We start from the raw sequence: 27,883 nt of genomic DNA on the forward strand, positions 1-27,883 counted from the left end.
ACCAAAAAAAAAAAAAAACCCCTTTGCAGAGGTGAAAAGAAACACTTTGCACAACAGAGATTTGCCAAAGGAAAATATCTTTTTTTTATCCAAGAAAACAAAAGACAGAAGAAAGTTTCCGTCCATTTGTTCCTTTTTAATTCCGCTTTGTGATTATTAACAGCATTTGATGCAGCTAGAAACAATTATCAGGTCAACTTAGTTTATAGCATCTTTATTCCCAAATCCTACAGTTCCCCCCACCCTCACACACACACAAAATAAAATAAAACAGAGAAAACACCATCAGGAGGATTTTGAATGCCTTGCTAGAAATTAAAATGAACACCAAACTTAGCAGCGTTAAAAATAAAAGGTAAAGTGCATTTTGGGGGGAAACTCTTGTTAACCCTCAGCATTTCTAGGGGTCCACGCTTACAACCGATCGCTGGCCGAACCCCAAATTGTCAGATTCCCAAACATTTGGCTGAGCTGGCTGGAAAGAGGATTAAATGTCCCCAAGTGAGAATGGTGAGGAAAGGAGAAATAGACCCCAAACAAACCCCAAAATCACACGGAGGAAGAGGAGGCGGCATGAAGTTTGAAGATGTGTGGACTTCAACTCCCAGAATTCTCTAGCCAGCTGACTGAGGAATTCTGGGAGTTGAAGTCCACACATCGAAGTGCCAAGGCTGAAAACCACGGTAACTGGAGGATCTTTCGGCCCAAAGAAACGTCAGAATCATCCCAATTGTGACCTCTGCGCGGATTAGACTGGCACAAGCTACCCTCAGTGCGTGCCCCCTCCCCAAACCAACACCTCCTGGAGTGGGCCTCCCTTGGACCCAGGAGGAAATAAGAGACCTGCCAATTTAGGGGTATTTTGGAAAACTGTAATTTTGAAAGGGAGGAGGCCGGATTGAAATGGGAGCAGCGTCGTTAATTTATCCCCCTCCAAAAAAATAAAATAAAAATAAATCAAAAGGTACAAGAGACAATTGCAGAAGTCGTGAAAAGGTTCATAAACAAAGGAAGAGCGAGAAAAATAAAAGAGAGAAACAATCAAGACATCAAAATCCATTACAGCTGATTAATTCTATCCACCCTCGCTTGAAGGAAGAGACACAAGACGCAACTGTCCGAATTTCTCCTCTGAACCTTTTTCTTACGTTTCACCCGTCTTAACTTCGTGCGTCGCTCTCATCCCACTTGCACACACCCTCAAATAAATTCATCAGTGCTTGAAATTAACTTGGTTAACTTCGTAAGGACTGCCCCCCAAGGAGGGCTGTTTCAGCGCAAAAGCCGCAGGGAAAAAAAAGACACGGTGATCCTAATAAGATCACAGAAACCTGAGGATCAGGACAGAAGGGCATTTAGCCCTCTCGCTGTGTCACAAGCGCAATAAAGGAGAGGAGGGGATTACAAGGTTGAGGAGACCCGAAGATTGCTTTCCAAAATTCAGAAGCCAAGCTCTGAATTGGTCTGGGATGCACCCAATGTTGTCCTATACATTACGATAAAGGTTCCCTTTCGGCAAGACAGAGTCGTTCATTTGTGGCAAGCAGGCATCGGGGTTAATTTCATTCCACACCCACTAAAAAAAAACAACAGCAGCAGCAAATTAAGCTGCTATTTCACGGATGGGCTAAAATAAAACGAGAGCCACGGGATTAGATCCGGGGGTTGGGATATCCCAGCCATCAGGGTTGTCAACTTTCTTCCTACTGAGCCCCAAATGGCTAAGATTGCAAGGGCTGGCTACGAGAATAGAAGCGCCGACGGGAGGAGAAAACAGGTTTCAAAATAACTGTGTGCACGGAAGGGATGGGAGCCAAGAGGATCGAAGACTTTCCACTTCTCCCCCCCCCCCCAAAAAAAGTTCCCATCATCTGGAATTGTTTTCCCAGTAGTGTGACTGGGAAGGAGTAGGGGGGAGCAGGCAGCCTCCCCGTGGACTCCCCATTTCGGTGGCTTATCTGCTCTGTTGCAAATACTGATGTGTGAACATGTTCAGCTCGCTGTCCAGCCATCCAGCTTTATTCCTGTAGAGGCAGAGAACCGAAGAGAGGCTCGTATTAAAAAAAGAAAGAAAGAAAGAAAGAAAGAACTTATAGCCTTTTACCTGCTAGGTTAAATCCATTAAAGCCAGTTTTGCTTAAGGTAAAGGGTTCCCCTCGCACATCCGTGCTAGTCGTTTCCGGCTCTAGCGGGTGATACTCAAGTCCATCACAAAGCCGAAGAGGAGCCAAAGCTGTCTCGAAGACGTCTCCGTGGTCATGTGGCCGCCACGACTAAATGCCGAAGGCGCACGTAGCGCTGTTCCCTTCCCACCAAAGGGGTCCCTATTTTTCGACTTGCATTTTTAAACATGTTTTCAAACTGCCAGGTTGGCAGAAGCTGGGACAAGGAACGGGAGTTCCCTCCATCATGTGGCGCTAGGGATTCGAACCGCCGAACTGCCCGTCTTTCTGATCGGCAAGCTCAGCATTTTAGCCCCCGAGCCACCGCGTCCCTACCCGTTTGGCTCAAACTGAGCCTGAGCATACCAAACCGAGTCATTAATATTGAAAACACCAAGGACCTTTTTCAAATGCAGAATACTGCAGAATGGAGTAGACCTGGAAGGGAAGGCACCTTGGAGGTCTTCTAGTCCAGCCCCCTGGTCAAGCAGGAGACCTATATAAAGCTTTTGTATTTTGATCACGGCAGGAAAGAGTGTTTTTTTTTTTAAAGCTTTCCACATCAGGCACATTCATAACCGTGAACATAATTACCTGTCCATTTGATGAAGGCTTGAAAATACATCGTCAAGGGATGGCTTGTTTTGCGAGCACTGTCCTCCTTGACTTACTAATGTTTTTAAGTGGGATTCCAGATTTAAATAATCTCAAACCAGGTTTGAAAAAGGAAGTGGCTGAAAGAGGATGTTCCCTCACAAAGAATGTCTGCAATGCCTTAATACAGACGTAACAACATGTTAATTACAAGAACAGGAATGAATGGGAGTGCCCGAATGTAACAGTGACAACAAAAAAGGTGAATACATTTTCTGTTCTTGCCTAGATCAAGAAGTAGTGGATATTATTTAATGGCAGAATTTAAAAATCTAAAATCCAGCAAGTGCAAAACAAGGCACCGGTTTTATGTAAAATCAACACCCACCACCCCATCCAGCAGTGACAAACACAGAAACTTTGGCAGCGCCATACCTGAGTAACTTGGCTCTGCTCTGTAAAGTATCCAAAATCTCAATCTTTTGATTCAGGCCTGCAAGTTCTTTCTCCAGATCTTCTCTCGTCACATCCACCTGCTGGCAAAGCTGAGCAAAGGTTCCCGCCAGTTCCCTTGGACGAGATGGTTTTAAAGTGGAAAAGGAAAAAAAAAATATTCAAAAAAAAAAGGGGGGGAAAGGGGAAAAGACACTTAGCTCAATGAGAGAAAAGCCTTCCGCCCCCCACATATAAATCTAATACAGGTAGTCCTCGAGTTACGACCACAATTGAGCCCAAATTGCTAAGTGAAACATTTGTGTGCTCCATTTTACAACTCTTGCCACAGTTGTTAAGTGAATCATTGCATTTGTTAAGTTAGTAGCCTGATGGTTCAGTGAATCTGAAATTCCCCCTTTTTTTTTTTGCTTGTCGGGTGGTCGCAAAAGCAGATCACCTGACCCCAGGAAACTACTGTTGTGGTTTGCCGGCAGCCTGTTTAGACGGCAGTGGAATAGGACAGTGGGGAAGAACGGGGACCAGTCCGGGAGTCTAGGGAGGACTCAGACGAAGGTCCTGCATCCGATACAGAGATGGGGCCAGGATCATCCAGGAGTTATGTGCTGACTGGAGCCTTTGGAGTCTGGCAGCAGTGAGGCAGAGGAACAAGGGGAGCCTGTTCCCAGTGCGTGTGTGCGCAGAGCTGCCAGAAGGCAAGAACAGCTAAGACAAAAGGGGCCACTCGGGAGTAAGGCTGGGAGGTGATTGTCCCTCCCTTAAGATATAAAGGACAGACAAAGGGAGAGAAATCTTTGCAGGAAGCAAAGTCTTTCGCTTTGTTCGGATTCAACCTTGAAGCTCTGTGTGGACTTTGTACTTCGTTTGGCTTTTTACAGTTCATTTGGCAGTCTAGTTGTTGGCAGCAATTCAAAGGAGAGAAAGGTGGGTGCTTATCTCGGGGGACTGTTTGGAACTCATTACGGGCTGGGAATTCCCAGCATTGAAATGAAACAAGAGTTGTTTGGACTAAGTGTGTGCTTAATTACAGTCCTCAGGAAGCCTCAGTCAGAACACTTTTTTCAGTGCTGTTGTTAACCTCAAACAGTCACTAAATGAACGGTCATAAGTCGAGGAACTGCCTGCATTTCGCAAAACACCAGCCTGAAACTCAGGCTGCATGGGCAGGAGCTGGACCCAGTGGGAGGGAGGGCTTCACTCACTGTTGCACTTGGTGGCTGCAGTTGGAGCCGGTGTAGCTGACGATGAGCTGGAGCTTCTCCCCGGCGTAGTCCACAAACTGGCGCTTAAAGGCCCTCTCTTTCGCCTTCGTGGTCCAGGTGAGGCGCTCATAGATGTAAAGGAGTCCATAGAGGCCCAGGGAAAGGGCGATCAGCCTCCAGCCCACCGCCTTCCAGACCTGGGGGGGGTTAGGAAACAGACAGACAAGAAAAACGGGCTTGAATTCTGGAATGGGCAGAAATGGGATAGGTTAACCCTAAAAATTAAAGGAAAAGAAATGTCAGCCTTCGAGATTCCTTCTTTTGCTTGACTCTTTCCAGCTGCCATAGAAACGGGGAGGAGGAATAATTGGGCCTAGTGGGGGGAAGGGTGGAGGTTGAAGTTGTGTGAATTGTAAAAGTTGGGGTGCTTTCTTGCTTACTGTGTAAATGCAGCCCCTTTTATCTTTTCTAGGCCAAGGTCAACCATCTTGGCATCCCAGATGTCTGAGACACCACCTGACATTATGCACACACCTCAGATTGGATGCCCGGTTTGAATTGTTGGGGGTGGGGACACGGGGTAACTTTCTATATCTGATTTTCGCGCCTATTGCCCTCAGATCTCCTGTTGCTACCACTTCATATTCACTAAAAGTCCTTTTCTTTATAAAACGGAGTCTAAGGTTTCCTTTCTTGGGTTTTGAATGGAGCCACACCTGACAAGAAGACTCAAGACTACTTCATAATATGGGAACTATTTGATAAATGGTTAAATGACAGATACTGAGGTTAGAGGAGTGGAATTAGGTGAAATAAGGTTTATAGGAGAAAGAAATACAGATGAGTAAATATTTCTGATAGTTATGTAATTGATACTATAATGGAAGATGTTATAATATGATTGATGTTATATTTGTTTATATATTACTGCATATTTGTTTATATATATATATGTGTGTGTGTGATATATACACACACACACACACACACACACACACACACACATATATACACATATACATATACAGCTCCAGAGGAGCACCACTACAAAACCTAGCTAAACACTTAGCAAAGCAGCTACAGCCCCATGCTGAAACAGCAGCTTCACATGTACAAAACTCATACCACCTCTTGGAAATGATCAAAGATCTACACATGGAACAAGAAGATCTGCTTGTAAGTTTCGACGTGGTTTCACTATTCACTCAAGTCCCGATAAAAGAAACTCTTGAAATCATCAAAAATAAATACCTCATGGAACTAGCAGAACACTGCTTAACCAACACATATTTCATATACAAAGGGCAAAGATACAAGCAAATTGAAGGAGCCCCTATGGGATCACCACTGTCACCCATCATTGCAAACCTGTTCATGGAAGAATTCGAATCCAGAGCTCAAGCTAATGCCACCCACAAACCCAAACTATGGTTAAGATACATCGATGACACATTTGTGATTTGGCCCCATGGAAAAGAAAACCTAAACAATTTCCTAACACACCTAAACAGCACACACCCCAAAATCAAGTTCACCATGGAAACGGAAACAAACAGACAACTACCATTCCTAGATGTACTAATCTACAAAAAAACAGATGGCACACTAGGACACACCATATACCAGAAGAAAACACACACCAACCGCTACCTCAACGCCCAATCCCACCACCACCCAACACAGATAAACTCCGTGGCCAAAACACTAATCGCCAGAACCAAACGCCTGGCAGACAAGACACACATAAAGACTGAACTATGTTTTAAGTACACCCTTTTCATCCAATATTTCCCCATATCTAACTGTTTGTTCCTTCTTATATATTATAGGATAGGAAAATGCTTCAATAGTTGGTAACCAGACTGGAATTTTCAAATAACATTGTCTTTTAATCTTCTCCCAATTTAACCACAGAGACTCCTGTATATAATGTCTTCTAAAATAGCTCTGTGTTTTAGTTCCCTTATACCACAGAAAAGCATGCCACCCCAACAACAAATCATGACCTTCTAATGTCAACAGTCTAGTATTTCTTAATGTTATCCATTCCTTAGCCCACATCAAGTTTGTAGCTTGGCAGTACAACTCCCAATTAGGCAAACCAAATCCTCCTCTAATTCTAGCATCTTGCAAGAGTTTTAACTTTATTCTCGCTTTCTTACCTTGCCATATATATTTCAACACAATTTTATTTAAATCTTCAAAATAGTCTTTTCCAAGCCTAATTGGTATTGTTTGAAACAGGTATAAAATTCTGGGTAAGGTATTCATCTTGATTGTTGAAATTCTCCCTATTAATGACAATTGTAGATTTTCCCATTTCGTCAAATCTATTGCTATCTGTTGCTTGATTTTAATGTAATTGTTCTCTTTTAATGTGCTACATCTCGCTGTCAAATGTATCCCCAAATATTTAACCTTGTTCGTGACTTGAATTTTCAATAGGTCTGCCAGTTCTTCTTTTTGTCTTAGTAGCATATTCTTTGTCAAGATCTTTGTTTTATCTTTATTTATTTTCAAACCAGCCTCCTTACCATATGCCTCTATCTTTTCCAATAGTTTTGGTGCTGTTTCTAAAGGGTCTTCCAGAATAAAAGCCAAATCGTCCGCAAAGGCTTGCAATTTAAATTCTTCCTTTTTAATTTTCATTCCTTTTATACTACATAAGAGGTACTCCAGACAAAATCAGTAAGATACTACACAGGCATCACATCAAGATTGCCTTCAAAACAGACAGAAAAATAGCAGCCATCCTAAGAAACCCCAAAGATAAAGTTGACCTGGAAAACCAAGGCATATATGAAGTCCCCAGCGCATCATGCCCTGCCACATACATTGGACAGACCAATAGAAGAATAAGTACCCGCCTGGATGAACACAAAAATGCAGTCAAAAAGCTGGAACACACTTCCTCACTAGTCCAACACATGGAAGCCACAGGTCATAGCATCAACTTCAATGGCCCCAAAACCCTAGCCACTATAGAAAATCCCAGCCACAGAATCATCACAGAAGCCATAGAGATTGAAAAAAGACCTGAAAGCATGAATAGAAGAGATGATTCCACCAGACTGTCAATTATTTGGAAGCCTGCACTCACAAACAAAAAAATCTTCACACCACAAGCCAGGCAAACACCAGGGCACAAACAGATCCCCCCTGATACCTTCAGCTCAAACACACCCCAACCAGGCACCCAGATGAAACCTAGCTTCCTAATAAATGATAGCCGTCCATTTACTGGGAGCCAAGATGCACTAAAAGCCTCCAATACAGAAACACAATGTTGCCAGCCAATCAAGACAAAAAAAGCCACAAAACAGGCAGAAGATATTAGAAACACCAATCAAGCAGAACATAGCAAATTCCAAGACCAATAAACACAGACTAAAGACTCCCAACCAATCAGGATGAAGAAAAAACCATTCTAACACAGCAGTAGGCTAGCCCCAAATTTAAAACTGAACTGGCTGTGAAAGCCTGACTCACAGACGAACACAATATAGAAGCCTGATGATGGCAGATGAGATTCTGCCAAAACGTTGCTACAACTTTAAAAGCACAACTATAATGAAGTGGGAAAATACCCGAACAAAGCTGAATACCAAACATGTAAGTACGTGCGAAAACTTAAGAAAACATATACATATACATATATATATATTCGTAATGATGATGATGTTTGTAAGTTAACACCTTGGACACCCAGAGAGCACACTGCTCAACATAGAAAGGAAATGTATGATATAAAATAATAAAAATCAGGAAAAAAAAGAAAGGAAACCGGCTTGGCCTCAGAAAGAAGGGCAGTTTTTAATGGGATGTGTCATGGCTGAAGTTTGGCTCACTTTGAAAACGCTTTGCTCCCAGCTGGACAGCCAACCTTGAAGCGAACCCGGTTGGGGCCATCTTTGAGGCTTCGGGGTTGCCACTAGTTGAGAGCAGGGAGGGAAATAATTAGCTGGGATGTCGTAGTCAAAAATGAAAAGTTTTCCTGTGGGCACCAAGGTCATTCCAACAGGTGGCTTATGAGAGGAGGAGTGAAGTAACCAAGCAACTGTCCGGCACCTCGATTGGACCATGGAAAAATTATTCTCCTTTAATCTGATGAAAACTGCGGGAACTTTCAGAGTCGGTTTTCACCAGTCTGTGCCAATAGGATGTATCCATTAAAATTGTCCTTTGAGGATCTACCTGCCTCCGAGTTCTGCTTTCTATGGGCACATTCTATGGGAATGTCAGGGCTGAACTGCTACCAGTTCACACCAGTTCAGGCGAACCGGATGCTAGTTTTACATCTGGTTTGCCGAACCTGTAGTTGCAACTACTGGTAAGCTCATTTCCGGCCTCCGGAGCCGTGGAAAAGTCGTTTTTGCCCTTCTGGACACTCAAGGAAAGCCTCCAGAGCCCAGGGAGGGCAAAAGCCCCCCCCACCCCCCCGTGGTGCATGAGGTCGACTAGGCCACACCCACCATGGCCATGCCCAGCCAGCCACCGGGCAGAGAACTGGTTGCTAAATTTTTTGAAGCCCATCCCCGTGGAATGCTGGCATGGACAAGAAGCAATGGGAGGGAGGGAATGGATTGCAATGTAAGGGAGGTGTGTGTGTGTGTGTGTGTGTGTGTGTGTGTGTGTGTGTGAAAAGAACAGGAGAGCTAGCGTCTAAAGGTCAACTGCTGGGGACGTCTACTAGACGAAGAGACTGTTACTGTTGTGGTTAGCTGGCAGCAGGTGCAGGCAGCTGAGGAAAGCGAGGACTCAGATGAGGGGCCAGGACCATCAGGGAGTGAACTGCTGCCTTTAGAGGTTGTGGGGGCTGGCAGCAGCGATGAGGAGGTTCCCGAGGAGCCTGTGCCAAGTGCGCGTGCACGCAGGATTGCTTGCAGGAAAGAGCAGCTACAACAGCACAGGCGACTCGGGGGTAACGCTGCAAGGTAATGGCCCCTCCTTCAAGAGGATAAAAGCCAGCTGTGAACCAAACGTTCTTTGCAGGAAGCAAAGACATTTTGAAACTCAGCCTCATGGACGTTACAGTATCTTAAGTTGGTATTTGAAGACTCTTTGTGTTGTGAAATCTTTCTTATCTGTTATTCTTGGAAAACTAACATAGTTTTGGCGAAGCTTGTGCTTTGCAGCAGCCTTTTAACCGGCGATTCGCAAGAATCATTAAAAGGTTTCTGTTCCCTTTGGTTTGTGTTTTGTTTTATTGGAAAAGGGTTTGGGTCAGAACAGTTACCCAAACAAAAATGAATGTGATGGATTGGAGGAAATAAAACAACTACGGGAGGGCCAGGAGAAAAGAGGGACGTTTAATTATGCTATTGGCACGCGAACCCGTTTAGAATTGGCTTGGCTACTTCTGTATCCATGCCAGCTCAGTACACTGTCCTCTCAGAAAGTGAAAAGGCCCCCGGAGTCTTTTATTTGCTGAATGAACTACGCGGGACGGCTGACAGGATAGAACAGAATAACAGGGTTGAGAAAAGGGACCCTGAAGGTCTTCTAGTCCAACCCCCTGCTTAGGCAGGAAACCCAAAACCACTTCAGACAAAGGGTTATCCAATCTCTTGTTAAAAACTTCCAGTGTTGGAGCATTTACAACTTCTGGAGGCAAGCAGTTCCACTGGTTAATTGTCCTCCCTGTCAGGAAGTTTCTCCTTAGTTCTAGGTTGCTTCTCTCCTTGATTTTTTTAAACAAACCGGGTTTGCAGCATCCAACGAGCTAAAGTATGTCCCCAATACCTCAAAAGCTGTAGGAAAACGGGGTCCCAAATATACACCCTAAAATTACGCTGACTGGTCTGCTCAGCATTACCCTGTGGTAAGACGGGTGGCCAATAAATTTGATAAATGAAAATAAAATAGAGCCAAGGACAGCACCTCAGAGCAAGCAGGAAAGAAAATCATTGAACTAGAGGGAGATTCCAGATGGGGACTACAGCACCCATCGCCCTTAGCTAGCGGGGTCCACTAACTTTGGAACGGCTGAATTGTGCTTTCACGTCTGCCTGGAAGGGCTTGGAGAGAAATCAGGAAGTTGGCCTCCATCACCCCATTTCTTTTATGAGATCGCTCCCCCCAAAACCTACCACTCCACCAATCACCAGGATGCCCATGGAAGTCCTGGAGGTGAGGGAGGCCAGGCCGGTCACCATGGAGACCATCAGTTCCTCCTGAGTCAAGGATCCCTGTGGCATGGGGGGCAGGCTTGGGTTCGCCGGGGTCAGGGGCAACGGACGCTGAACCTGGTGGGCAAAAATTGGATATTTATGTCGTAGTCCGACAGTGGCTAGCAAATCTGGTGGCAGGCTCGGCAGAACCTGGGCCAGCCCTGGAGTCTGGGGAAGGCTCTGACGAGGGCTCTGCTTCGGAGGCAGAGATGGGGCCAGGGCCGTCCAACAGTTATCAGCTGCCTTCGGAGTCGGAGATCAGTGGGGAAGAAGAGCAGCTGGAGCCTGTTCCCAGTGTGCACATGCACAGAGCTGCCAGATGAAGGGAGAAGCCAAGGAACAAGGGCCAACTTGGGAGTAAAGTCACAGGTGGACGGTGAATGGCCCCTCCCCTAGAGTATAAAAGGGGAGAGGGACTTTGCAGGAAACTATTAGTTCACTTCGGCAGGCTTGTCAAGTATTGCTGTGTCTGAAAGATACCGGCCTGGCTCCTCTCCAAGCCTGATAAAGGTCTGTAATTGGGAACTATCTTGAAAAACTGTTGGCCAGGACTTTGTTGGAGAGGAAATTCATTGTAAATCAAATGAAAGGGTTTTATCGGGACGAGGACTCAGTTTTGTGCTGTTGGGGGAAGCCTTGGTCAGGGGCAAGTTAGGGGCAGGAAAGGCAAGAGAGGCTGCTGCCACTGGGGGGGCGGGAATTTCAGCCTCTGGCACCCATTCTCCAGATGCAGCAACCGAGGCCAGGGGAAAGGACACAGGGGAGTAAAACTCCACGCCAGCAAAGGTCAGTTTGGAAGGAAAACGAAGACGACACATCTTGGCCTCCCTCGGTGGGTTTTGACAGGATGTATTGCAAGGTCTCGGGTGAAGCCAAGCCTCCATGTGCAGGGGGAATCTACCTCGCACTATCAAGCCTCCCTCTCACCTGGTCGCTGTAGCCCATCAAGGCCCGGCGTGTATTTTTGGGCCCCAGAAACCGGTTCACCAACATGGTCCAGCCGAGGGAGAAATGGAACTGGATGTCTTCCTGGAAGTCGGCGCAGAGCTTGTCGCAGTTCAGGTCGTAGCTGAGGGTGAAGCACTGCCTGGGGACCAGCAGCTCGATCTGCCCCCTCAGGGAAACGGGGAGGAGCGGCTTCAGCCCATCTGAAAGGCAGGGAGGGAGAAGACACGTGTGTGTGTGTGTGTGTGTGTGTGTGTGTGTGTGTTAGGACACCCCACATCTGAGCACAACTAGGGGAGGAAACAAGAGTTACCGCCTGGGGGTGGGACTAGAGGACCTCCCATCCTCCCAAGGGATGCTCACCAATCATTTCTTGCTGCATGATCTGCAAAGAGGCGGAGATGGAACCAGAGCAACGATCGGACATGTTTCGGCCCAGGCCTTCCTCGATATGCCGGTGCAACTCCTAGGAAAGGGGGAAAAAAAAAACGAGGGAATTCTGGGAGCTGAAGTCCGCTTCTCTTAACGTCCTTGGTGCTCTCGGAGTGTCCGGGCTCGGGGTGCGGGGAGCTGGGGAAGGAGACTCAAAACTACTCCTAGTGCCCTTCTTTCCCAGAAAAAGCATAATAGAAAAAGAAGATATATATGTGTGTGTATGTATGTATGTATGTATGTATGTAAATATATATATATATATGGATCTTTGGTTGTTCGGGTTTTCTCCCGCGTAAGATTCAAAGTATCTAGGCAACGTTTCGATGAAGTCTCATTCATCATCTTCAGGCTTCTGTCTTTGGCTCTTGCTTCTCAGAGTGATTCTTCAAACGTTGCCTAGATACTTCGAATCTTACGCGGGAGAAAACCCGAACAACCAAAGATCCACATACAAATACCCGCGAGAACCTCAGAAAACAAATATATATATGTATATGTATGTATGTATGTATGTATGTATGAATGTATCTGTATGTATCTGTATATATATATATATTAAAAAAAAATTTTACTAAAGGGAGCCTCTATTCTAAAAAATATAAATAGTCAAAAAGGAGAGAAAGAATAGATAGATATAAGAGAAAAAACCAGTCCAGTTAACAATTGCTAAATCGCGATAGAAGTTCAGTAAAAAAAAGTAAAAGTAAAAAGCCAAGCCTCACTTTGACATTTCTCTTTAAAAAATCGCCGCTAAGTCAGTTTTGTCGAAAATCTTACAGATTTCTTCTCCTTCTTAGGGTGTCCTTAAGTCCCAAATATTAATAAAAAAAAAAGTCCTCACCAACCGATACACTTTCTCTTTCTGCCTCTTCCTTCCGGAGCTGTCCCAGCTTCAGCAGCTTAAGGGCTGCCTCTCCGCCGATGGTAGAAGGGCTTCTCCTGGATCGAACAGGGACTTTGCGGTGTCCCTGGGATCAGCAGGATGCGCCCCTTGCCATCACCGTCTCTACGGGACGGTTTAGGTCCGTTGGGACTGACCAGGGGCGAAGATATCAGCTGCGATCTCGGAAGCCCGAGATTGCAGCTGTATCGCAGCGACATGGCTCCACCCTTCTCCAGGAACTTTAATGGGCGAAAACTTCGGTGCTAGCTTCGCCTTCCTGCCACCGTTTGTCTTTTAGTAGAAGAATTCGAATGGAGTTGGGAATCTTTCTTTCCTAGACAACCAAGGCTGGGCAGGGCCGAAACTGAACTCGGTTGCTTTCTTGCAGATGTTTCGTTAAGCAACAATTGGGCAACATCAACAGTGCTAGAAGGGAGCACCAGAAGGAAATCCCTCCTCCTTTCTAGCACTGATGATGTTACCTAACTTGGTAATGAAACGTCTGCAAGAAAACCACCCGGCTCAGACAGCGCCAAGGACCCTTCCGTGGCAACCCTGAGCCACAAATATTCATTCCCCTTTACGGACGCCTCTCAAAGTCATCGGGGTTACTGCGTTACCGAGCTTGATAGGTCTGGGATGACGAGAGGGACACGGTGAAGTATTTCCTTAGGGGCCTTTGCCTGCAAAGGATCCAACTTCTGAATGTGGGGTTTCCATGGAGGGGATCAAAAACCACAGCGGGGCACCGGGCACCCCAACGCCTCCCAGGGAACGATCCAGTCGGCATTAAGTGGCTTACGTTCTTGTAAACCTTCAGGACCACGGGGGAAGGGTGGAAATCCAGCTGGAACTCATCCACTAAGACCGAGAGTTTCCGGATCTCTTCCGCCATCGCGTTGGAGACCTGGGAAAGGAAATGACAACCGGGCTGCACTGCCTCTCCTTTACAAGAAAGCGAACCCCCACCGCCAAACGCAAAAGGGAGGAAAACCGCATCCGCAAATGTTTGTCTTCTGAAGCCCAAATCGGGGTGCTTGAGGGCAGCAGGGACGAGCCCCGATAAAGATGCTCTTGAATCCCAGCTTTTCAGTTTCTTTGTTGCCGGAAAGGGACGCTCGGGTGTTTCCTGCTGGGATGGTCTTTCCTGCGAGGAATCGGCGGCATTAAGCCAGGCTTTGAGTTCGGGGCAGGGGCCTCACCTGGCGCTCCACCTCTTCCGTGATCTCCTTGATTTTCAACTTGTAGCTCTGAGTGAGCAGGTCCAGCTGTTTCTCTATGAATCCCAGGCGCTCCTGGCGGTCATCCCACTTCTCCAGGCAGTAAACCCTGCGAGGCAGAAGGGAAGGAAGGGAGGGAGGGAGGGAGGAATAAGCAAGGAGGGAAAGGAGGAAGGAGGAGAATGGGAGGGTGGGAGAAAGGAAGGAATAGGCAGGGAGGAAGAGAAGAAGGAGGGGAATGGGAGGGAGGAAAGAATGGGAGGGAGGAGAGAAAGAATAGGGAAGGAGGAGGGAGGAGGAGGGAAGGAAGGAGGGAGGGTGGAAGAAAGAGAAAAGAAAGAAAGAAAGAAAAGAAAGGAAGGAAGGAAGGAAGGAAGGAAGGAGGAAAAGAATAGGAAGAGAAAGGGAAAGAAAGAAAGAGAAAGAGAAAGGAAGAGAAAAAGGGGAAGGAGGAAAGGAAGGGAAGGAAAGGAAGGGAGGGAGGGTGGGAGGAAGAAAGGAAGGAAAGAAAGAAAAAGGAAAGGAAAGGAAAGGAAAGGAAAGGAAGAAAGGAAAGGAAGGAAGGGAAGGGAAGGAAGGGAAGGGAAAAAGGAAGGGAAAGGAAAGGAAAGGAAAGGAAAGGAAGGGAAAGGAAGGAAAGAAAAAGGAAAGGAAGGGAAGGAAAGGAAAGGAAAGGAAGGAAAAGAAAGGAAAGGAAGAAAGGAAAGGAAGGGAAAGGGAAAGGAAGGAAAGGAAAGGAAAGGAAAGGAAAAGGGAAAGGGAAGAAGGGAAAAGGGGAAAGGAAAGGGAAAGGAAAGGAAAGGAAAGGAAAGGAAAGGAAAGGAAGGAAAGAAAGGAAAGAAAGGAAAGGAAAGGAAAGGAAAGGAAAAGAGAAAGGAAAGGAAAGGAGAGGAGAGGAGAGGAAAGGAAAGAAGGAAGGAAGCACTCGATTTCTAAACTAGCTGAAACCCTGCAAAGGCCTTCTTGCCCTGCTCTTCCATTTCAGCTAATTCTCTAGGAAATCACAAACGAGGCACCTCTGTTCCTGCGCCGCCACGTGCACGGAATCCATGATGTGCCGGACCTCCTCCGCAATCTGCTTGGCTCTGACCGTGTGCTGCTCAAACTTGGTCTTGACCGCGGACTGCGAGATGCACTCCTGCAGAGAGAAAACAAACCTCAGCTCTCCCAGCAGAATTCAGCCTCCTTTCCCCTTAGGCAGCGAGGCTGTGAATCCATTCCCCCCTTGGTCTAATCATACAAGGTCAGACAGACACACACACACACACCGTGAATTCCACTTAGTGTCAGAACTGTGCATCTGTCATTTCTTCAGTGGAAGAAGAAAAGGGGGGGGGCAGGGAGACTGATAAAGAAATCCTTTCTCGATGTAACCTGAATACATTCAATCTTATGTCGAATTTGTATAACCCACACACGATAGAATGGAGGGAGGAATCCCAGATGGCCGGAACCTATCGCTTCTGAGGGGCACAGCCAGGAGATGAGAAGACCATGAAAATTCCACAGTGAGATGTATGCTTGGGGAGCTGTGAAAAAGATCCTTCAGAAGGGGCGGGAGGGGGGGAATAAACATACTGGCTTTTGTTTCACTAAATACACATCGAGATAAAGGGAAGGGTTCTAAACTCCCTTATCTATCTCTGCATGCCTGAGGCCTCAGACGACGCTTTGAACTCCTACATGAATTGTCTCATCTCAATAAAGGATTCCTGGGGTCATGATTCTTCAGAAGTTCATTCCTGTTAATTGAATGGGAAAAAGTTCTGTAGCCTGACACTTGGGATGCGGAATGTCCTTGAGGACTAGCGGCTTAAATCCCAGTTAAAAATAGGCAAACCAAGATCTGCATTGAAGAATCTACTTCAAAGGGACAAGGTACTTTCTTTCACTCATGGTGGCTGTGCCCTGAAGTTCAAAAGTATTGGGTTAAAATACAAAAACTGTTATACAACATTATAAAATGTCACATAGAAATGAAGCCGGAATTGTTTCTTTTAGGGATAATGAAGGGGAAATATAATAAAAAGATAAAATGCACGATCTTGCATATAACCACAGCAGCGAGAATCGTACTTGCACAATGTTGGAAAAAGGATACTATACCGTCAGAATCTTAGATTGCATGGAAATGGATAAACTCACCTTAAGAGTTAAAAGGAAGACTTGGAATATTATATGGTTTGGGGAAATTGGTATGAACAATAGGAATAAGATTTGTAGAGACTAGAAGAAGATACAGAAATGTATATGAATGAGGAGCCTCTGTGCTACAGTGGTTAGAGTGCAGCTGCAGCCAGCTGCCTACAATTTGGCAGTTCGAATCCCACCAGGCTCCAGGTTGACTCAGCCTTCCGTCCTTCCAAGGCGGGTAAAATGAGGACCCAGATTGTTTGGGGGCAAGAGGCTGACTCTGTAAACTGCTTAGAGAGGGCTGGAAAGCACTATAAAGTGGTATATAAACCTAAGTGCTGTTGCTATTCGAAATGTATGGATGTTACAAAGATGCCTCAGTAACTGTCAAAGGTGATTAGAGTTTTGTAAAAAAGTACTAGATAGATAGATAGATAGATAGATAGATAGATAGATAGATAGATAGATAGATAGACAGATACATACATACATACATACATACATACATGGTATTCAGCTTTTCAGCTTTGTTCGGGTATTTTCCCACGTCATTGTAGTTGTGCTTTTAAAGTTGTAGCAACCTTTCAGCAGAATCTCATCTGCCATCATTAGGCTTCTGTATTATGTTCGTCTGTGAGTCAGGCTTTCACAGCTGTTTAGTCTGACTCACAGACGAACACTATACAGAAGCCTGATGATGGCAGATGAGATTCCGCTGAAACGTTGCTACAACTTTAAAAGCACAACTATAATGACATGGCAAAATACCCAAACAAAGCTGAATACCATACATATAAATACCCATGAAAACTTAAGAAAACATATATATTTGTTTTCTTAAGTTTGCAAACTCCAAGACCAATAAACACAGTCCAAGGTTCCCAACCAATCAGGATGAAGAAAAAACCATTCTAACACAGCAGTAGGCTAGCACCAAATTTAAAACAGAAACGGCTGTGAAAGCCTGACTCACAGACAAACACAATACAGAAGCCTGATGATGGCAGATAAGATTCTGCTAAAATGTTGCTACAACTTTAAAAGCACAACTATAATGACGTGGGTAAATACCTGAACAAAGCTGAATACCATATCTATCTATCTATCTATCTATCTATCTATCTATCTATCTATCTATCTATCTTTATATATAAAAACAGAATCTACTTCAAAGTGTTGAACAATGCAGGATAATCTACATAATATTATTTGCTTCCGGTCCTGGAACCAGATCAACAGTTCTTGTGGTTCAAAAACAAAGGTTTACAGAAAAGAGGTGTATATAGATGAAAGAAGAAATTGTAAGGTAGTCAAGATAATATTGCTCACACCGCCTGCTATTTGATTCTTCAAGATGGCTTCAAGGTATTTTTTTTTTTGTTATTACAAAGAAAATCCTTTGCTTGCCAAAATATACAGCTGTTGTATATTAAACAATTAGATTTATAGGGATATCTAGCCATGTAATGTAAATTTAACATCACAACTGTTAAATTTACATTACATGGCTAGATATCCCTATAAATCGAATTATTTAATATATGTTTAACATCACAGCTGTTAAATTTAATGGGTAAATGAAGGAAACGTGTTAGCATTTTACCACCCAAATATCCAAGCTGCTCTCTGAAAACTGTGCTGCGAGGAGCAGTGAAACAATCCCCGATAAATATCAACGCCTAAACGATGTACTTGCCTCAAACCTTCGCTCGAAATTCTGGAATTCAAACATCCTCACTTGGAAACCCTCGGCCAGTGCCCCGCCTACAGAGGGGGAATAATAAAAATAGAAATAACCAAGCACCATCAGATTTGAACAGCAAAATAGGCCCATGCTTCCTCCCTACCCACCTTTCCAAGTTTCTACTCCTCATCAGCCCCGCAGGCAAACCTGAACAGGCAGGAGCGACGCCGAGCGTAATTTTTTTAAGGAGGAAGGGGGTTGCGGATTTAGAAACAGGGAGAGCTATAAGAGCAGTGCTTCTCAACCGTGGCAACTTTTAAGACTTGTGGACTGCAACTCCCAGCATTCCCCAGCCAGCTGGCTGGGGAATGCTGGGAGTTGCAGTCCACAAGTCTTAAAAGTTGCCACGGTTGAGAAGCACTGGTCTAAGAGGGTCTCTCACCTCCTTCGGGCATACCCTGAGCCTTCTGGATGCGGGCGTTCAGGACCTCTTTCGCAGAGACAAAAAAGATGCGATCGCCAGCCTGGCCCCGATCCATCACCCCCAGCTCGTCCACCAGGAAGCTGGTGCAACGTTCCATGTGCTGCCGGCGAACCTGGGAGGGGAAGAGGAGAGCAACGAAAGAGGTCAAGTTAGATAAGGGAGACCGGATCTCCCTTCCGGGCTTGCTCTCCGCTTCCCGGCCACAGCCCAGGAAGCCTCACCTCCTCCATGTATTCGGGTTCGGAGGCCGAAGCGTCCCAGCGGTTATTTAAAATGAAAATGTTCGGCCGAGAGAGGCGAGCGTTGACTTTGTGGAAGAACTGCTTCTCCTGGGTCGGCAGAAAAGAAACAAGAACAACAAAAAAGCCTTCTATGAACACGAGGTTCATAAAATTAGCCTTTAAAAAAAAATCAGAAGGGGGATAGAAATGGAAGGGACCTTGGAGGTCTTCTAGACCAACCCCTTGCTTGGTCAGGAGACCCTATACCATTTCAGACCAGTCTCTTCTTAAAAAAAACTTGAGTAATGGAGCACCCATAATTTCTGGTGGCAAGCTGTTCCACTGGTTCATTGTCCTCAGGAAGTTTCTCCTTAATTCCAGGTCGCTTCTCTCCTTAGTTCAAATCCATTGCCTTTTTTGTCTTGCCTGCTTGGGAGAATAAGTTGACCTCACTCTTCTTTGGGGCAGGAGTACAGGAATCAAATATAGGAATCCTGCTATCTTGTTTCCCCTAGTCCTCCTTTTCTCTAGACTGGCCATACTCAAATCCTGCAAATGGTTCTTCCTATATTTTAGTCCCCAGCAAGGGTGGGATTCAAAAATTTTAACAACTGGTTCTGTGGGCGTGGCTTAGGTGGTGGGCGAGGCTTGGGTGGTCATGTGACTGGCTGGGCGTGGCCAACTCAGCATCGTATCGAGGCACGCATCTCCTCGCCTGGCCTCTCATGACTGTGGGGATGTTACAACAGTTGTGTGAAAAAGGGTCATAAGTCACTTTTTTCAGTGCCATTGTAACTTTGAATGGTCGCTCCACACACGTACCAGCAAAGGAGGGGAAAATACCTCCAGAGAAGTTCTTGAGACAGGAAGTCTAGTCCTGCCAAGAATGTAATAAAGGTTAACGGAGAGGCAGTTTCTCTAAACAACACCAGAATGTTTCCTTCCTGCCTTCCTTACAGGATTAGCCCTGCAATTTCTTCTAACAACCAGTTCTCCAAACTGCTTAGAAGGTTAACAACCGGTTCTAGCGAATAGGTGTGAACTGGTAGAATCCCACCCCTGGTCTCCAGCCTTTAATCACCTTAGTTGCTCTTATTTGCGCTTTTTCCAAAGCCTCAACATCTTTTTTGTAATGGGGTGACCAAAAATGGATGCAGTACTCCAGGCATGGCCTTACTTAGGATGTATAAAGCAGCCCTAACACTTCACGTGATTTGGATTCTCTGCCTCTGTTTATACACCCAAGGATTGGATTAGCTTGATTGGCTGCCGCTGCACACAACTGGCTAAAAACAGGAATCACCTGCTCAAAGGGGTCACTTATTCAAAAACTCAAAATTTCTGCCCCTTTTGAGCCCCACCCAGGTTTCTCGAGCAGAAGGAGTGTGGGGTCGATGGAGACCTTTGAATTTTTAAAAACAGGAGTTGCAAAGTAACTTTTTGAGGAGGAGTGATGAGAAAAGACAGAAAAACAAGCAAACTCCACTCCGCTTCTTTCATTCACCAGCATGCAAAATCCAACCTTTTCGTGCCTTTCGGGAGCCTCGATGGCGACCCCCAGAGCCTCCTGGAACTTGTGTGATTCTTGCAAACATTTCACGAAAAGCGAAGCCAGAGAAGCGGGGAATGAAAGGTTTTTACCGTCTGCATCAGCGTCGACTCAGAGTTGGCCACCAACACGAAGACATCTGCATCCAAGCAGAACTTATCAATCCAGCTATCCAGCTCGGTGGTGACATCGATCCCGGGGCTAAACATATAACGAGAAACAAGAGGAAGGATGCCGTAACCGACACGCCGAAATGGAGTTCTCTCGTCCAACACCTCCCCCGTCCTGTGGGAGCTTTAAGTTTTGATTTTGGTTGAAAGGACATTTGGACAGGAATCAGTCTTGACCTTTGCTCTTTGTACCTGTTAAAGAAGTTGCTTGTACTGTTTGACAAAGGATGGAAATCATTTGGCTAGGGATTCATTCTGTTAAGAGAATGGTATCCTTTTAAGACATAAGACATAAGAATTTATTTGTCATTACCCTCGCAAGCGGGTGCAACGAAATGAGGTGCTCTTCCACAAGTAAAACTGGACAACACCATTGAAAGAAAAATAAAACTAGACACAACAGACCATACAATAATCTCTATACAATTTAAAAATGTAAATACCCCATTACTCTCAGCCATTAAATTCCACAAAATCTTATGACCCTGCATTCAAACTCAAAACTGCACTTGGATAAAAACTGTTCTTAAATCTAGTCGTCCTTGTTCTTAATACCCTGAATCTCCTTCTCGATGGTAATAGTTCAAAGAGCTATCTGGTTTCTCGCCTCTGCAATTTGCTTCGGTGCTAGACAGATCCTTAGAGACAATTCCCAGAAACATCCTGCTCCATAGATTAAGGGGGGGGGCTGCCCAGGAGCACAAACACACAAGGACAAGGGATACTGTGTGAAACAACCAAGTATGGACAGAGCAGGGACAAAGGACACTCCATGGACAAGGAAGGGGGCACATGAAGAACGAACGTTTGTCTCTGATTGGATAAAATCCGTTTCTATCCGCATCTAATACTCTGAGCCACGCTCGCAGGGTTTGGCTATTCCTTACGTGCATTTTTGGACATGGTACTTTTTGCTTTGGCCAAAGAATAAAAAAAGCGGTTGTTTTTGCAAGCCTCGAGCCTCACTCTTTGGCATCTCCGTGGCTTAGGGAAACTTCTGGGACCTTACATAGTTTTAAAATAGAGATACTCTTCGACTTACAGTGGTTTATTTGGTGACCATTTGAAGGGACGAGAGCACTGAGAAAAGGGACTTTTGACTGCTTTTCACATGGCCGTCCCAGCAGTCCCTGGGTCCATGATCAACATTCAGACGCTTGGCAAGTGACTCATATTTATGACGGTTGCAGTGTTTCAGGGGATCCCCCTTTGCGACCTTCGGACAAGGAAAGTCAAGGAGCAAGCCGAATTCACTTAACAACCGGGTTACTGCAGCGATTCACTTAACAGGTGCAGGCAAGGAAGGTCGTAAAAGGGGAGCAAAACTCACTGAAGGGCACAAATTTTGGGCTCCATTGTGGTCGTAAATCGAGGACTCCCTGTACGAACTGACACAATTTACACACTGAAATGATCAGTGGTGGGCTGCAAATTTTTAAACAACTCTGGCTGGGTCGGGGTGGCCCCCGCCTCCTGGTCACTCGCCTCAAAGGACCAGGCAGGATTCATCCAGTTGGGGCTAATCCCACCATTGGATGGCTCTGCCCCTGCCCATTTTTCAGCCCGTTTTTCTGGCCAAAATCAGCCTGAAAAACAGCCCCAAAACAGCCTGAAAAACAGCCTGAAAACGGTCCAAAAATGTCCCCCAAAACAGCTTGAAAAGCGGCCTGAAAACAGTTCGAAAAACAGCCTGTTTTCGGACTGTTTTTTCCCCCAAAACAGCTGAAAATGGCCCAAAAAACCCAGGCGGGGGCAGGGTCAGCCGGTAGTCTGATTTGCTGGTTCTCTGAACTGCGCAGAATCGGAACAAGGGGTTCGGGCGAACCAGACCGAACCTGCCAGCAGCCCACCTCTGGAAATGATGTTCCCTCTTCCAACACCACCCCAAACCGGTATGAGTTTATAATCTTAAACTTTCCCGTTCTAAAAGATTGGATCAAAAGGGCTATGCTGGATTAATTTTTTAAAAACACCTCCTTCCACTTTTTTAATACACCCCAGTAAAAGCCGACCCATCTCATATTTATTCACGCGATAAAGGCACAACAGCTACAGTTTAAGAAAGCTTTATAAGAGCTTCCAATTTTCCTGGCTGGGTGTAAGAGAGGGAAACATTTCTATTGGTGGGTGGGGGCAAAGCAGCCGCTCACCTGTCCATCAAAACCAGATCATCCTTGAGCAAAGGGCACTTGGAATTCGGCCACATGACGCTGACCAAACCCCCGGCGGTTAGCAATTCATCCTGGTGGAGGGCGTGAGCCAGCTGGTTGACCGTCTGAGGCAGGAAAAGAAAGGAAGAGATGGTCCGAGAATATGATTACAAAGGGGTTTCGAAAATCCAAGAATTTAATAATAATCCATTGGAGGAGGGAGGGGATGGTTGGATAAAACTACTTTTGAAGTGATGGGCCCCCAGACCACCATTTATCCCAGGACTCCCCAACCACGGCACCTTGAATTCTGGGAGTTGAAGTTCACAAGTCTTAAAAGTCTTGCTGATTATGTCAACCAACACCCTCCGGCAGCTTTAGAATAGAACGTCAACTCATAAAATATTTCTAGGGTCTTTTTAGAGTTGCCAACAAAAAAGGGAGGGGGGAGCAGTGCAGCATCTTGGAAATTGAAAGTGCATTCCATAAATAGTTTTTCAAAGGTGACTGAAGTTTCTGCTGCACAAAATTCTAACTGGAGAGCATGATTGACGACTCTGGGCTATGGATGTGTCCCATTGGAGGATATGAATTGTGATATACCCAGGGGGTGGGGGAATGCCAGGGTCAAGGGTGACCATGAATGATGTGTCTCAGAGTCGGCTACACCCAGGCAGTGCCGGACATGTTAACTCCCAATAAATCCTTTGGAAGTTTGGCTCAAGGTTCATGATTTAAATGGGGGGTAACTGCCGGAATCCTGAAAACTAGCCGACTCTGAGACTCACAATTCCAAGACACTCCAAGTTTATTCGATCCTCAATTTTGGGGTCATTCCCACATTGTACCTTGACGCTCTTCTTCTCCTCAGACCCTTCGGTGAGCAGGAAGGCATCCTGGCCGTCCGTCCCCTCCACTCTCAGGAAGCAGTTTGTGGTGTGGCCGATCCCAGAGGGAAGGACTTTATCCCACAGCATGGCGTTAATCACAGTACTTTTCCCATTACTTGTCCTAAAGATCGCAAAACACAAGAGAGAGACACTTCCTCCCATTTTATCCTCACAACAACCCTGCAAGGTAGCCGATATCTGGATGCAGGGACTTCCCAAGAACCTCACAGGGTTGCTGAACTCCAGGGAACCAAAACACACTCAGCGTTCCAGTTTAAACATGGACAACTTAAGCTGGAAACTTTCCAGGTAGCCCTGCAGAGTGGACTCAGAATGATGGGTCCGTGTAGTCCAACCCACTTGGAGAGCCTCCGATTCAAGCAAAGCTCTCCAAATACCAGCAACTGACTCACCGCCCAAAGAAAGCCACCTTCATGTGTCGCCTTGCCAGCACCTCGCTGATCCCGCTGACCTTGGACAGGTAGCCCTTGACCTCTGACACCTGCTCTTCCGTGGTGACCGGGTCAAGCTCCCCATTCTTGTGCGTTTCTGGAAAAAAACAGTACATGTCACGTGGGAGGTGAGTGGTTTGAACACCGCAATCCCTACTTCCAGACAGCAATACAGAAAAAGGACTTTCTTGAGGCTTTTCCCCAGGGGAAAAAAAAGACGCCAAGCTGAAAGAAGAATGGGCAAAACCCTCCGCCTGCTTCAGAACTACAAATCCCAGCACCCCTCTGCATTGGCTCGGTTGGTTAAAGTTGCCACATTCAAACCATGCAGGAAAACCTTGACCGAAATCCAGCTGGCTTAGCACACCAGTATGTAGGATGGCAAGACTGGAGGTAGGAGACCCAAACTAAATTTAGGAAAGAAAGGTAGAACTTGAGGAATACGGATAACAGATTCAACTCTTTCCTTCCTTCTGTGGTTTGTTCCCTCACAGCCCAGTTTGAGATGGTAAGCCCCTTGGGGCAGGGACTTGTGTTTGCTGCCAATAAAGGCGAATATCTGTAGCTCAGGGTTGAAATAAGGGGCTCCTTGGTGCTCTCTGAGCTTGCTCGTTTTATTGCAGATGTTTCATGATGCTAACTAGGGAAGATGAATGAATTCTGATTAGACACACAAGGAATTTGTCGTGGTGCATCCTAATGCTAGTACTGAGGATGCTACCTAATTAGGCTAATGAAACATTTGGAAGGAAACAAGGAAGCCTCAGAGAGCTCCAAAGACCCCTCACTTATACCTGCATCCTTAGAGCAGGCAGCATAACATAAGCAAGAAAATAAACCTACCGTCCCTGTCCTATTGTTTCTTTTATTTATTTTTCTTATATGCATCCATGTATTCATAACTAAGTTTTTACTTATACTTATCTTGTAAGCAATTAACAAAGACAAATAAAATAAATAAATAAATATGGCAGCCAATTTTAAAAGTATCCATGTATTCATAAGTATGTTTTTACTTATACTTATTATCTTGTAAGCAATTGACAAAAACAAATAAAATAAATGGCAGCCAACTTTAAAAACAGAATTAAAGCTAACCAACAAGCGCCATCAAATTTAAGACAAACCCAACACAAAAGAACAGAACAAAAAGTCAGAAACAAAGAAAATAGAAGTGCAGAAGGCCCCGGATTCAAATCCTAACCTCAGGTCGCAAAATAATTTGTTTAAAACAAGGGTCTTCAAACTTGACAGCTTTAAGACTTGTGGATTTCAACCCCGCAGAATTCCTGAGCTACCGTGACTGGAGGAGGAGGAATTCTGGGAGTTGAAGTCCACAAGTCTTAAAGCTGTCAAGTTTGAAGGCTCCTGGTTTTAAAAAGACACGCTTCTGGTCTTCTTGACCTGCAGGCCTCCACTCACCTCGTGTGCACAAGTCAGCAAACTCTGTGAAACTTAAGGCCAACTCACCCTCCAGAAACACGGAGCTCTCCTGGATGTAAGCCGCCAGCTGTTCAAAGATGCCGTTTATTTTTTTCTTGGCAGTGACAAAATGCTTAAGGGGGGAGGCACTGACGTCCGCCATATGTCTCTTGTCCTTTTTGCTAGCGATGATGGACTTAGAGCGAATGAACAGCAGGGACATTGTGCTAGAAGGGGAAAAAAATGCATGGATTATGTGAAGGAAAGAGAACCACTGTTCTAATAAATGCTACAGGTAAACAAACAACCATATTTCCCGCTACTGTGAAGGCCTGGTTCTGGCAGAATGCTAATCACTGTATTTTCTACAACCTGTTTGAATCCCACTCAAATGCCAAATTTCCTAAATCTATTAAAGCAGAGGTGGTATTCAGCAGCTTCTGACCAGTGCTGGAGAACCGGTAGTGGAAATTTGGAGTAGTTTGGAGAACAGGGAAATCCCACCTTTGACTGGGCCCGTCCCCCATCTATTTTCTGCCTCCCACTGAGTCCCAGCTGATCGGCTGGGTCTTCTTTGGTTGCCCTGCACAGGAGAACGGAGCTGGAAAGCAGGTTAGCGGGGTGGGGGAGGGAAGGGGGATGTTGCCGTATATCCTTCCCCTGCCACGCCTACCAAGCCACGCCCACAGGACCGGTAATAAAAAAAAATAAATGAATCCCACCACTGTATTAAAGGGACCATGGAAAAGTTCTATATTATGGACTCAAGAGATTTCCCAAATGGAAGGAGCAAAAAGCCTGGATTTCTGGGAGAAGGCTAGAAGAAAGCTGACATTTATTTTTAATCGCTCTGAAATCTCTAGGCTTTTCTCCCCAAATAATCCTGTGGAGGATTAGAGTCAGATTTAGCAGCACCGGAAACCAGAGTCTAATCAGTTCCAGTTCTGAAACGCCTCTAATGCACTTACTATTAAGATGCAAGCAGGAGTTTTTATAAGCTAAGCATGGTTACCATCTTCTGTCCTGAGCAGGTGAGGGCAAGCGGTGGTCTAAGGAAAGGAAAACAAGACAAGGTTAGAAAATGCAGGGGGTGGAATCTGAAATGGCTCGAAATCAACCATGAACGAGCAAAAGGCCATGAATCACCCTAATATAAAACACATTCAGGTTTCTTCCTCACAGGATGTATATTTTATAACTACAAGACACCTACAAAGAGAAGTTTTGGGCAGGTTTCCCGCCAAGACACTTTCACTGTTGAATCAACCTGGATGGCTCAGTTAAGGAGAGGCTTCCCTGCCAGTCCTGAAATGCTCCATCATGCACCGCCTGGGGATGTGTGGAAGTCCATCGTGCACTGCCCAGGGGAATGTGTGGAGGTTCATCATGCGCTCCCCAAGGGAGTGTATGTGGATCCATCATGCACTGCCTGGAGAATGCTGCAGGTCTATCATGCACTGCCCAAGGGAGTGTGTGGAGGTCCATCATGCACTGCCTGGAGAATGCTACAGGTCCATCATGCACTGCCCAAGGGAGTGTGTGGAGGTCCATCATGCACTGCCTGGAGAATGCTGCAGGTCCATCATGCACTGCCCAAGGGAGTGTGTGGAGGTCCATCATGCACTGCCTGGAAAATGCCACAGGTCCATCATGCACTGCCCAAGGGAGTGTGTGGAGGTCCATCATGCACTGCCTGGAAAATGCCACAGGTCCATCATGCACTGCCCAAGGAGGTGTGGAGGTCCACTGCACTGCCTGGAAAATGCCACGGTCCATCATCACTGCCCAAGGGAGTGTGTGGAGGTCCATCATGCACTGCCTGGAGAATGCTACAGGTCCGTCATGCACTGCCCAAGGGAGTGTGTAGAGGTCCAAATCATGCACCGCCCGGGGAATACTAGAAACTCCATCATGCACTGCCCAGGGAAAGTGTATGGAGATCCATCACGCAATAACTTGGGGCCTCCAAATTACCCTCCTCAAAAAAACCAAAACCCGCTTTTGGGGCGGGGGCGTCAGTCTGCAACTTGTCTCCGAGCCGTCACCTGCGTGCAGACGTGCACCGCCTCAGACACGCGTCTTCCTTGCGGGGGAGCCCCGCTCGGCTCCCTCGGGCCGAGAAGAGGCAAAAGGGGGTTGGGAGCGAGCCCTTAAACGAGCCCCGCCTTCTCCGCGACCACCCCTCTCTAACTCCCGGAGGAGGGCCGAATTAACACACACACCCCAGAACCCGCGTGTAACATCTACACCCGCCGACACGCGTTGCCGCCCCTCGCGCCTCACCTTCACCTGCCTTCTGCTTCAGCCGGGAAACGTCAAGAGGGCGCGACGGGAGGTGACGTCACGCCGGGCGCGACAGCCACTCCCCTTTGCCTCCTGGGAATTGAAGTCCGGCAGTTGTTTATAGTCGGTTTTTTTTTCCACTCCTTTTTTAATGTGGGGATGAAGGGAAAAAACAGGGAACGGAGACTGTTTGAAAGGCCGTGTGTTTCCCTCTCCTTGGCTGGTGTTTTGCAGGGGATAGAGATCTACTCTGCACATGCTCTGGATTCAATTGTACTGAGTCCAATCTCTCTCTCCCTCTATCTGTATAAAAGCGAAATACTGTCTGCAAGGAGTATAAATCCTTCCATTCCTCACTATTCTGTCAGAGCTGAAGAAGCT

The 27,883-nt window shown here is 45.9% G+C and overlaps 2 protein-coding genes across 4 annotated transcripts in view; one reads left to right on the forward strand and one right to left on the reverse strand.

Moving 5' to 3' along the window:
• The window catches only part of LOC148124493 (G protein-coupled receptor family C group 6 member A-like), a 393,462-nt gene that overhangs the window by 62,176 nt on the left and 303,403 nt on the right, over window positions 1-27,883 (forward strand). The gene's annotated exons all lie outside the window — the stretch shown is intronic.
• Window positions 116-27,539, reverse strand: MFN2 (mitofusin 2). Of its 3 annotated transcripts, none has more exons than XM_087914995.1 (19): window positions 27,503-27,539; window positions 26,188-26,268; window positions 25,268-25,446; window positions 23,759-23,894; window positions 23,304-23,466; window positions 22,456-22,580; window positions 20,228-20,336; window positions 18,587-18,694; window positions 18,339-18,477; window positions 17,894-17,961; window positions 15,081-15,202; window positions 14,047-14,173; window positions 13,647-13,751; window positions 11,890-11,992; window positions 11,509-11,729; window positions 10,501-10,656; window positions 4,412-4,608; window positions 3,192-3,326; window positions 116-2,024 (listed from the first exon to the last, which is right to left on the reverse strand). In XM_087914995.1, the coding sequence occupies exons 3-19, from the start codon at window positions 25,440-25,442 to the stop codon at window positions 1,955-1,957; spliced, it is 2,259 nt and encodes a 752-aa protein (XP_087771121.1). In that variant the 5' UTR covers window positions 25,443-25,446; window positions 26,188-26,268; window positions 27,503-27,539; the 3' UTR covers window positions 116-1,954. The 3 variants fall into 3 exon arrangements, with proteins under 3 accessions (XP_087771121.1, XP_087771119.1, XP_087771120.1); XM_087914993.1 differs by having other exon boundaries at window positions 18,324-18,477; XM_087914994.1 differs by having other exon boundaries at window positions 18,324-18,477; window positions 26,188-26,242; window positions 27,503-27,527.

Source organism: Pseudonaja textilis, chromosome 18 (assembly GCF_049901715.1).
Source record: "Pseudonaja textilis isolate UNSWEBS1 chromosome 18, rPseTex1.2, whole genome shotgun sequence".
Taxonomy (NCBI): Eukaryota; Metazoa; Chordata; class Lepidosauria; order Squamata; family Elapidae; genus Pseudonaja; species Pseudonaja textilis.